At 34.0% G+C, this 11939-nt stretch overlaps 1 protein-coding gene across 1 annotated transcript; it reads right to left on the bottom strand.

The window, feature by feature from the left end:
• Positions 1–3655: 3655 nt before the first annotated feature.
• LOC133673639 (uncharacterized) lies at positions 3656–8665 on the bottom strand. The gene is made up of 10 exons (XM_062094479.1): positions 8488–8665; positions 8289–8408; positions 8140–8205; positions 7849–8028; positions 7644–7757; positions 5701–5772; positions 5127–5210; positions 4907–5007; positions 4514–4598; positions 3656–4308 (listed from the first exon to the last, which is right to left on the bottom strand). Exons 1-10 carry the CDS (start codon positions 8566–8568, stop codon positions 3937–3939), a joined length of 1275 nt encoding a protein of 424 aa, XP_061950463.1. The 5' UTR covers positions 8569–8665; the 3' UTR covers positions 3656–3936.
• Positions 8666–11939: the final 3274 nt, after the last annotated feature.

Here is an 11939-nt window from a genome sequence, read left to right as displayed (position 1 = left end):
TTTATGGTTAGAGATTGGATTTTAGAGTTTGGAAATTGAGATTAGAGGTTTTGTTTAGAGTTAATTTAAGGTTAAGATAGCGTGTGGATTTTGTTTGTGGTTAACTTAGGGTTAGGGTACTTTAGAGCTTGATTTAGGATTAATTTAGGCTTTAATTTAGGGCTAAGTTAGAGTTATGGTAATTTATAGTTTAATTTAGCGATAAATTTAGGGTTATAATAGTTTAGGATTTTTGTTAATAGCATAACCGTGCTTTCCATAAACTATTTTAAATCCAAATGATATTTTCATTTGTGATTATTTATCACAACTAATAATCTCATTCATGGTTATATAAAAGTAACCGTATTGAAATTGAATTTTTGAAAGCCTGATTAACACCACATCATAAGATAATGTTTGGGAATTATTATACTCTTATGGTGCTTTATTGTTTTACATGAAGAATGAACCACCTTAATTTTTCTTTTAATTCTTCAATTTTTTTTTCTTTTTTAATTTATATCTTCCAAATTTTTTCTTCTAATTTTATGCTTTTACCAATCGATCGAGTTGCCTATAAACTTATTAAGTCAACTAAATCATATAAAGTCAATTCTCATACGAGTTAATTTTAAACTTGGGCTAAACAAGAAGTTGGGTCGGAAAGTTTTAAAGTTAACTTGTTGGATCTGGTTTAATAATAATATCAAATATTTTTATTTTTTAAATTTTGTCTTCCATTTTTTTTATATCCTTTTTTGCTCTATTTTTTTTTTTTTTATCAATTTCAACTTTCAACATTTGGTTAATTTTGAATTTATTTTTGCTTTGTTTTCTATACGATTATCGCAGTCTCAAACAAATATCCTAATATTTGGTTGATGCTTAATTCTACGAGTATCTATTTTTGTTATCATATTTTTAAGCAAAAAATAGTTAAAAAAAAAAACAAAGTTATTGAACCCAATGAAGTCCATGATATATCGACATATGATTGTGAGTTTAATGAGTTAAACCACAAAGTCTAAGTCAATACAATATGTCGTGATATCAATATTAAAAATAAATGTGTCATCTTGAAAAGGTTTTAAAGTCAAACTATGTTTTTACTAATCATCCAGGTTATTTTTAAACCTATTAAATTTACTGGATTATGTCAAGACAACTCTTATAAGATTAATTTAAAACTAGGTTGACTTATTGAATTCAATTTAATAACAATACTAAATAGTTTCTTGATGAACATTTTCTTTAGTTAAAAAAATTATAATTTAATTCATAAGCTTAACGGGAGAAAAAAAAAACTAATTAACTCACCAAGAAAAGAGAAGACGTGTGTGTTGCTATTAAGAAAAACTCTAATTAACATCACATCAATTTGTTGACTTGGTAGCTTAAGAAGATTTTAGAAAAAAAAAACTATAATCATGATTTCATGATATAGATCACGAGTTTAGTGAGTTAACTCGATCTAACTTGAGTTTTTTTTTTGTTTTGTTTTTTTTAATTTTTTAGTTTTGGCCTTCAACATCGAATTGGTTTTACAATTGAGTTTCATAGTTTTTTCTCATTTTATCTTTTATTAAATTATTTTATTTTTGTCTTCTATTAGATTATATCATTCACATGATCTGGAGTGCTAGGATTGGTATGCTTACCTGGGTTTGCTAGGTTTTTTTATTCTTTTTATTAATTGATTTTTTTTAATTTCATCATTTTACATTTAATTTTTTGAGGAATAAGACTTTGTTTTTTTTTTTTTTTGCTTTCTATTAAGCTATCTTGACTTCGATTGAAGATTTCATATGTTAACTTGAGTTGATTCAAGTAATTTCTTCTTCTTTTTTTCATCATTTTATGTTGAATTGGCTAAAAACTTATCTGTCATTTTTTTTCCTTTTGGTAAGCATTCTTTTTGTTCAAGCTATTATGATAAAGGTTAACCCGGGGTTGCTATCTTTTTCTTTTTTAAGTTTTTTTTTATTTATAGTTTTTTTTTACATCCGGTCTCGTTGTGGTTTTTTTTTTAAATCAGTCTTCATAATTTTTTTGATTATTTTTATAGGATTATCCTGATCTCATGACATAGATCACAAGTTTAGTGAGTTAACTCGATCACTTGAGTTTTTTTCGTTTTTTTTTTATTTTTTGGTTTTGACCTTCAATATCAAGTTGGTTTTACAATTGAGTCCCCAAGGGGCGTAGCGTGGTGGTAAAAGACTTGAAATCTACACAGCAGGTCTCGAATTCGAATCAGGAAGTGTATCCTTTGTAAGAGCCTGAGACAGCCGGGGTTTTACTCACTCACCTGGACCCAAAAAGTGCGCTTTCCAGGGGGTGGGGTTTCCTCGAATCCAAAAAAAAAAAAGTTTTACAATTGAGCTTCATAGTTTTTTCTTGTTTTATCCTCTATTAAATTATCTCATTTTTGCCTTCTATTACATTATCTCATTTACATGATCTGGAGTGCTAGGATTGGTAGGTTACCCGAGTTTGCTTGTTTTTTTTTATTCTTTTTATTAATTGATTTTTTTTAATTTCATCATTTTACATTTAATTTATTGAGGATTGAGACTTTGTTTTTTTTTTTTTATTTGCTTTCTATTTAGCTATCATGACTTCGATTGAAGATTTTATATGTTAACTTAAGTTGAATCAAGTAATTTTATTTGCATACATTAAATTGGCTAAAAACTTATCTATCATTTTTTTTTCTCAGTAAGCATTCTTTTTGTTCAAGCTATTATGATAAAAAAAAAATTAATTCAATCCATTCAGGTTCATTGTCTCTTTTTTTTTTTCCATTTAAATAATATAAAATTCAATTTATTTTGGCCCGATGAAGTATAATCTAAACTAGGTCATAGTATTTTAGTTGCTTCCTGCTTGCACATTGACAAGAGACCAAATACTGAAAACTTCAGAAAACAAGATTTGACTTTTTCTTCCCCTCATGTAGAATGAAGCTAGGCTGTAGCAGCATAAAAGTGCAAGAAAAGTTTTGGGTCACGCCGAAAGAAGGCGTTTCACATGGATCCACGTGGTCAAATTGTCCATTTTCAACTCAAACTGTTGACAGAATAACAGAAATGCCACATATATATATATATATATATATATATATATATATATATATATATATATGCTCTCTCTTGTTATAAATGATTATTTTTATGTTTTAGGTTTTTATTTTTGGAATCAATTTAGCTCCAAGCCCTGGTCAATAAATATAAGATATAGTAATTAAATTCTAGGCATAAATATACAACCCTGAAATCTATCTCTAGTTAGGTTTTAAATTATACTAGTTTTGACATGACAAGTTAACTTATAACTTGATTGATTGACCCGTACCAAGCCGATAAAAACAATTTTTTTAAAGAACAAAATGGCATTGTTTTGACCTGACAATCTAGTAATCCAAACACCATACCAAAATAGACCCTTGTCAGTTCAGACAACTTTGATATCAGATGATCATGGAAAATTATACCAAAATAGACCCTTATCAGTTCAGACAACTTTGATATCAGATGAACATGGAAAATTCTAACGAAGATTCTGGGAGAGGAGCAAGTGGAAGGGGGGAAAAAAAGGAAAGATAACTTTAAGGCTTCAAGGGAAGCCCTTTGCTCTTCGGAAGGAAAACAAAACTAGTCAATTCAAATCCAGGTTTACTGCATGCAATTATTCATCTACAGCTTCGCATTGATGATTGTAGAAAATACACCAAATAAAATGACCATTTCTAGAGACACGGGTAGTACAATATCAATAGGGAAACAAGAGAACCAGTCTATCCTAATACAAAAAAAACCATGACGATCTAACATTAACGAGAGAAATAAACAATGTGACAGCCAGTCAAAAGCAAGTAAATACAGAGCAAAAAAGACTAAGCAACATGATAACCTGATATAAGGAACGCAACATGATGCCTTAAATCATTACTGATTAGGAGGGGGGGCTGGTATCATTGGGTTCTGGCTGGGCTACCTCATCAACCCTCCTGCTGTTATCATCAACCACCAGAACATCATCCATCAAGTCATCCTCCCCGACATTGATATCCTCCACGTCATCCTCGTCTTCATTGTTGCTTCCACCAGGTATCTTTCTTGTCTTGGGACCATGCTCAAGCCTGTGGGTATCCAGTTCTTTGTCCATTGTTTCTTGCAAGTTCGCATCATTGTTTGCTCTCCTCACTTTTCTTGCATTTTGCCACCTCTCCAACTCCTTTTCCACATAGCCCAGATGCTGATCCCCAATCTGCTTCTGATATTCAGATAATTCCTCTCTCCTAGCAGCTTTCCATTCTAAAAATGCCTGATGAACAGAGAATTCAGATCAAACAAATCTCGAGGGAATAGTCCATAATTTCAAAGCCAAATCTCAACCCCCGGTTTAAGATCTACAGATCACATAAACATATAATTTGGAGAAGATCATTGTTGGATTTGTAACATTATCATCCAAATCTTTCTCCATAAATCAATAGGCTGAGGGACCGGGAAAGTCGCAGTCAACTCACCTGTTCTCTTTGCTGGTCAAGTAAGGTGGCATCCTTTTCCAACGGCTTTTTAGACAAATAATAAATTGGAGGTTCTGCCTTGGTCCTGAAAAACAGATCCCACAAGCAATCAAAGTGAGTTGAAAGTTACCAGAAAACTACAACATAATTCCCCTAAGATCCTGCAAAGATGTAGTAAAGATTCGCTGGCCCAGTTCCTTCAATACTACTACTATGCACTTGAACAGAAACTTATCTTCGTCTCAATAAAATTGTGAATATGGACACTTTTGGACCAAAGTTAAAAATAACCTGCAGAAGAAGAAGAATACACAGGAAAACATTAAAAAAGAATGATTAACTGGGAGAAGTTAGCAGCAGAGAGCAAGAGCTTATTTCAAATGGATGGTGTACCTTATAAAATTGCTAAGTTTTTTGTGGTGCTCACTCCAGCGAAGAAACAGCAATTCCAACTTCTTTTCTTCAGCCTTTGCAGCAATGCGTGCTCTGAGAGTCTGATAAAGTAAAAGTACAATAAAAGAGAGAAAATATCATTTGTTTCTGCATGCACAGAAAAAGAACAATTAAAGGGCTTTGCCTATACAAGTTACAATCTACCAATATAAGAACAAACCAGATCTTTCTTCCTCTGCTCAGCAATTTGTTCACGCTCTTGTTGCCTCAGCCTTTCACTTTCTTCACGTGCTTTTTGTTCAGCCTGAGAAGAGTTTTTAGACATTCAATCATCACACAAAACCAGTTAAATCTCAACATATTAAAAATTGTCTCTAGCAGGGCCAAAAAGGAATTTAAAAAATACAGTTTGAAACACGAAAAAAAAAAAAAAAAGCCTCACCACACTAGAAAAAAGGGGAAAAAAATCAAATGTCATGCATGCATACTTTGGAAACTTCCAGAGTCTCACAGCAACAAAACCATGGACCTATTAGTCATTCAATGAGGTGCCAAAGAGCTGTATCCCATGATACAATCTCTAACTATGAGATCTGCTTTTCTTTGTTTGAGCTTCCCTCAAAGAAAGACTTGTAATATGTCAAAAATGACTTTCAGATTTGAGTACGAAATTTGATAACAGAGGAAAGTATTCATCTAGCCAGGCAAACAAGTTTGTGATTAAGGTTTAGTTTACATAAAAATGATTCAAAAAGGAACAGAAATGCTGGATTGATAAGAGCAGATATACTCACTCTTTGCAAGGCATTTGACCTTTGTATAAATGCTTCAGTGCCTGAAAGTTTCATATCTTCTTTCCTGAATTTCTGAACCCGTTTCAAACAATACCAAAATAGAGAAGAAAATAAGTAATAATGGACCACGCATAAAGAAAGAAGAAAATAATAACAGATATGCTAATCCAAACATTCTAAAAGTATATTTTGGCAAAAATTAAAAGAGTATTATAAATCTTGATGACATGGGTAAATAAAAGAGTGTCATTTTTAGAAAAAATTTAAGGTGCAGAGGGTGTAACTGGTGGTATCCTATTAGTTACTCTCTAGGGCCCACTTTAAAGAAAGAGATGGATACAAGGAGGAGAGAATAAAATTCATAGCCCATTAAAAGTGATAAGAATATCTCCATAAGATTTATTATCTCTTTTCCTTGTATCTATCTATCTGTCTATTTTTTTTAAAGTGGATTACAGGGAGTAACTAATATGATACCACTAGTTACTCCCTACGCACCATAAAATTACTCTCATTTTTATCTTGTTTTGCTATTCATTACAAGCAAGTTCCTATTTATATTTATTATAAATATTATAGGATTAAATTTCAGGGATTCCTCAATGAGACAACACATTTTTATATCTCCTAATAAGCAAGTTCCTATTTATATTTATTATAAATATTATAGGATTAAATTTCAGGGATTCCTCAATGAGACAACACATTTTTATATCTCCTAATAACTCTTCAAAAGGTTGCTAGCTATGGGAGTTTTAGTTGATTCTATCATAAGATTCCCGGGGGATCAAGCTCCCCCGGGAAAACCATGATCTGGATCGATTCATGGTAAATTTGTGTTTGGTATCAACCAAATTGGCAATCTGGAATTCCTTTTTTCTTTTTTTAAGGGCAAGGAGAAATAAATAATGATGGCAGCTTCCACACATTACTTTTGCACTTCCAACAACTAAACACTTGACACACTGCCTTGTGTGTCACACTTAAAGTCTCAAAAAATAATATCACAAATACATCTGAAAGACTTGTTTAGTATGAAATTCAACACTTAAAAATAAGCCAAATAGGTGCTCCAAAGCTTATCACAATCCAAACCAACATACAAAGTAAGTCTAATGCCCACATACCATAAATTAATGCAAGTGCATACCTCGTCCCCATGCTCATACCACAACACAAAACATCGCACAACATTTTAGTTAACTGTGTGCATAACCCAGCACTCCCTCTACCTTATTCAGCTTCAGGTTTTTTCAAAACCCTAGGTTCCTTCTTTGGTCTAACATTCAACTCATGTGAATATTATTAAAGGCCAAAGACTTGAGAAACTAGCAGATTGAACTTTTCAAGAGATCAACTATCAAGATCTACAATTTCCACCACTGACTCAAACTCGACCTTTAATTTTTTAGGGATAGAGTTTATTTAGAAAAACTTTAGGAGCGCTTGCTTATTCTAGCGAATATATGATGTTCACTAACCTATGGCAACCCCACAAGCAATAAAATTAGCGCAATCACAGGTACTGTATAAAACACAAAAAACCCTAAATCTCTAGTGTAATCTCTTGTGAGCTATCATCTATCTAATGATGTCTTGCCTTTATATTGAAAAAACACATCATCCCAAGAGATGCTCCCAGTCCCATAAAGAATTTTTTTTTTTCCTATGCACATACCATAGTGTTTATCTGCTATCAAAAGTTGATTTTTTAGTCAATACTCATATTAATTACTCAAATAGTAAAAAATTACTCACTTTGACCATTAGTTAGATATGAGATCTTTCGGGAGATTAAAGTTTTTATTGATAAAAAAAAATATGTAACAAAATTCAAGTCACGGGAAAAAAAAAAAAAAAAACAACGCAATTAAGTTCCATTCTGGTCGTTTCAGTCAAAATCCATGGAAGTAATAGAAGGCAAGGAGCTTGCTTACACATACCTCCAGAGTACCTAAAAGTTGCCCCAGCATTCTTTTGTTTCTGCTAACCAAGCTTGGATCCTGATTCTTGGGTAACACCCTTGGAACAGGCTCAATCACTGGAGTTTCAACCACCTACAACGAAAACAATCATAACAAAAAGAAAGAATTACGAGTCGAACCCACAGAAAACACCCTCCACAACAAGACAGGACTCCACATTTACCCTCTTCACTGCTCTTTGATTGACATCTCTCCTAGACCAACCACTTTGCCTTAACATGGTAGGCTTTCCATCAGCCAGAGTCCCTTTAGCAGGGTCACCATTTCCTTCCTCAGCCAATTGCTGCTTCTTCACATCCTCTGCTCTGGCAGGATCCTCAATGATCTCTCCATCCTCCTCCACCTTCAATACCGGATTGCAAGAAAGATTCAATTCTAAGAAAGTTTCGACATGATAGAATCCAAGAACATGGCCAAATATATACATAGGTAATGCATATGGTTCCGGGTCTACCTTAACAACAGCAGATAAAAGTCGCCTTTTCGCAGGAGGTTGATCTTCTACCTCGTTCCTATCAGCCTAAAACCCAACCACTCAAGAAAATAAATAAATAAATAAAACCAAGAAATAACGAACTCGTTGAACAGAAAGAACAAGAATACCGGTCGAACAAAGCCGCGATTACGAGCACCATTAGAAGCGAAGTTTCGAGGGGCGGCGGCGGCGGCGGAGGAAAAGCCTCCCCTTCGAAGTCCCCGAGGATCACGAAGGCGCTCCGAAATCTACAAGATTTTGCGCATGTAATTAGCTGTACATAAAGGTACATGCGGTTTTAATAAAGGAAAAGGTGAAGAAGATGACCTGGCGCTGTTGGCGATGGAGCTCATCGATCTCTCGTTGGAGCTCTTCCTCCGTTTTCCCTACAGCACTGCTACTACCCATTGAAATTCAAAGAGTAAAGAAGGAAGCTGAAGGCTGCCTGCCTCTACAAACCCTTGCTTTGTTTCGCCTTCGGCAGGGTTTTTTTTTTCTTTTCATGTAATCTCGTGCCTCTACTATTTATTTTATATACATTTAGTCCCTGTACTATTGTTTTTTAATTTATAATTTTAAAATACCCATGGGGCTGTCAGCCTTTTCCAAGTTAAAGGATTTAAAACATTCTCTAAAATGATATTATTTATTTATTTAAAATTCTAAACAACTTAACCATTTTTTCTCCATTTTGTGGAGAAAATGTAATGCTTTTATCCATAGTTTTGAAACCCGACCCGATGGTTGATCCAGTCTAATAATCGGGTCACGAGTCAGATGAGTTGATCCAGATCAACCCGGGTCAACCCAAAAAAAATTATAATGTTCGTGTTTGGTCGTTGTCATGTCTTACACGAAAAGATCTAAAGCTAAAATCCATCGTCCACTCTTGCATAGTTTTATCTCTATATGTCACTCTCCCAAATAAATCCAGAAGAACCCCTTTCCTAGCTGGAATTCAACAATCCACCATTCCCTCACCGCAACAACTGCAAACTTGGTCAATAGTAGCAGTTCCCACAACAACCACGTAGCAGCTCCACCACCACCACTCTACATTCTTTACCGATTACAGTCTTTTTATCACCAAATCACAACATATATTGCCCTTCTCACGCCACCCAAATCCTCTCCCCATAGTAGCATTTACCAGCAATCCACAAAAAAACCCGAGCAACTAGCCACCACTTTAAATTGATAGTCTCTCCACCATGGCCCTTCTCCTCCACCTCTCAGCTTTTTTACACACCCTAGTTCAGGGTATGGGTTCTTTCTCTATTAATAAAGTCCCAGTGTGAACTCCCCTACTGATCTGACTCTAGTAGATTCTCGAGAAGCCAATTCTCTCTCTCGATCTACTTTACCGACAAGAGCTCTGAATGAATGAGCAACGAGTTTGATTCTAGCTATTCAAAGTCAAAGTAGAGGAAATAGAATATTCTATAGCTATATCCTTAACAATCTCTCACTCCCCTCCCCTCTAATCTATTCTTATAAAGGCTAGAGAGAATTGTAATTGAGTTATAAAGTAAATGAAGAAAACAAACAGCACGACCACTGAGTTATAAAGCAAAAAACAGCACAGCCGCTTGAATCTATAAAAAACAAAAAAAAAGGTAGCCAGGTCTCAGCCGGGTTTACCCGGGTTCAGGGTTGACCCGCCAGGTCGACCGGGTTTTGCTAAGCCAACTCCCCGACGGGTTTTTACTTAGGCCCAGACCGGTTCCATGCCCGGATCGGCCGGGTCCCGCATCAACCCGTCGGGCCAGTCGGGGTTTCAAAACACTACTTTTATCCTATAATGGTTCTCATCTAATTTGAAATATAAAACAATGATTTTTATATTAGAAGCTTGGTTCTTAATATAGAAACTTATTATGATATATAAAGTAATTTTCAACCATGAAATACAAAATAATGTCTCTATTGTTATTTTTATTCGATTGTATGAAAAACAAATCAATAATTCAAGGTTTATATATAATTATTTATAAAATAATTGTTAATATTACTACAAAAAAACTCTAATCTTATTTTAAAATAATGTCATATTCAAATTATTTTTTATATATCATTTTAATAATCTTATTTAAATCACATTTTATTATATTTATAAAAATAAAAAATAAAAAATAAAATACAAAAGGTGAAAGGCCATTTAACAAAAAAGGATAGGTATGCCTAGGCCTAGAATGATAGGTTCATAGGTTTGGTTCAAAAGCAAAAATCATGTATGTGAACATGAAAAACTAGGCTTAACCATCTAAGTGGTGGCCCAGTGATAAAAATTTGGGACCAAGAGGTTTGTTCCCTCTGTGATCTCAGGTTCGAGCCCTGTGGTTGCTCATATGATGGTCACTAGAGGCTTACATGGTTGTTAACTTCAGGGCCCGTGGGATTAGTCGAATTGCGCGCAAGCTGTCCCGGACACTTACGTTAAACTATAAAAAAAAACTAGGCTTGCGTGCCTAACTTTATTTTTTGAAATGGATGGATCACATGTTGTCCACTTGAGGAAATGACATACCATCTATTAGTATATTTTTTTTTATCATCGTCAGTGATCGAAAAAAACAGGTATTGAGTTTTCAGACCTTTTAAACTCAGTTTTTAAGTTGTTTTCATATGAAAATATCCCTAAAAGTTATAATAACTTTAATAACCTCATTTTCAATCTTAAAACACCATTTAATCATTTTAAAAATTGAATATCAAATCGAATAAAAAAAAAAACTTTTAGGCCTTGATATACTTTTTATGGCATAGTTAGAGGTCAAAACCACTTAAATTGAACTTCCTTATCCAAAACGAATCATTTAACATCAAGATTTATCTTTTTTTTAGCATGAATGTGGTCGACTAATTCTTTCTCTTTTTTTTAGTCACTTTATCTTTCCTCTTTCAATATTCTGTGATTAAAACATGAAGAAAATAAAGTTTTAAGCATGGTTGTCAAACTCGCGAGTTAACTCGTAAAATCATACGATTTGACGAGTCAACACAGATATAACGTGTGAAATTGGTAAAAAAAACTAAAAAATTAGTAAAGTAGGTCAAATTCGGTTAAAATTGGTCAAACTCAGTAAACTCAAACTGAGTTTATCAAGTTTGACAAAATTGGGTTTTTGCAATCTTTGCATGTTTGTGTCCTCATCTGATAGATGATATCTTTTCATTATTTTAGATCTCTTTCTTCTTCTCTTTTCATTTCCAACTTCAATTTTGCCCCCAAATCCCACTTGCAGAAAACCGTCTACATCTTGTTATCAAGCTTTTGGATTTAGCTGGCAATGGTAAATCCACATGTTCATGGGCACCCACCCACCCACCCACCATCACTGTAAGTGCATCAGTCACCAGAGAAGAATAAATTTGGAATGGGCTTTTTATTGCAGACATGGTGTTTGATGCTGCATCTTATGATGTGGGATTTGGTGATGCTGATGGATTTGATTTTTGAGAGTTTTTGTTTTCCTTCGTGATAATGGGATTGGCAATGGTTAGTGTGGAAATGGTGGTTCATGAGTCACCAAACCCATGGTTTTTAGACCTTTTTATACCAAACCTGTGGCTTTCTGTACTTGCTTTGCTCTGCCATGTTGAAGAGAAAGAGCATCATGTGTTGTTCCTCTCTCCCTCTCTCTTCTCCTGAGCTAGATAGAGGAGGCCAATCTTGTAACCAAAGGCAAATAAAGATTTGTTGTTGTGTTAAATCATCTATTTTTTAAAATTTCCATGCTAATTTGTCCAAATTTTTGCTGGCAACTGCTTGATCAGGT

The sequence above is a fragment of the Populus nigra genome, chromosome 1 (genome assembly GCF_951802175.1).
Source record: "Populus nigra chromosome 1, ddPopNigr1.1, whole genome shotgun sequence".
NCBI classification, from domain to species: Eukaryota; Viridiplantae; Streptophyta; class Magnoliopsida; order Malpighiales; family Salicaceae; genus Populus; species Populus nigra.
Note: the sequence above shows the minus strand (reverse complement) of the source record. Positions and strands in the feature narration are given on the sequence as shown.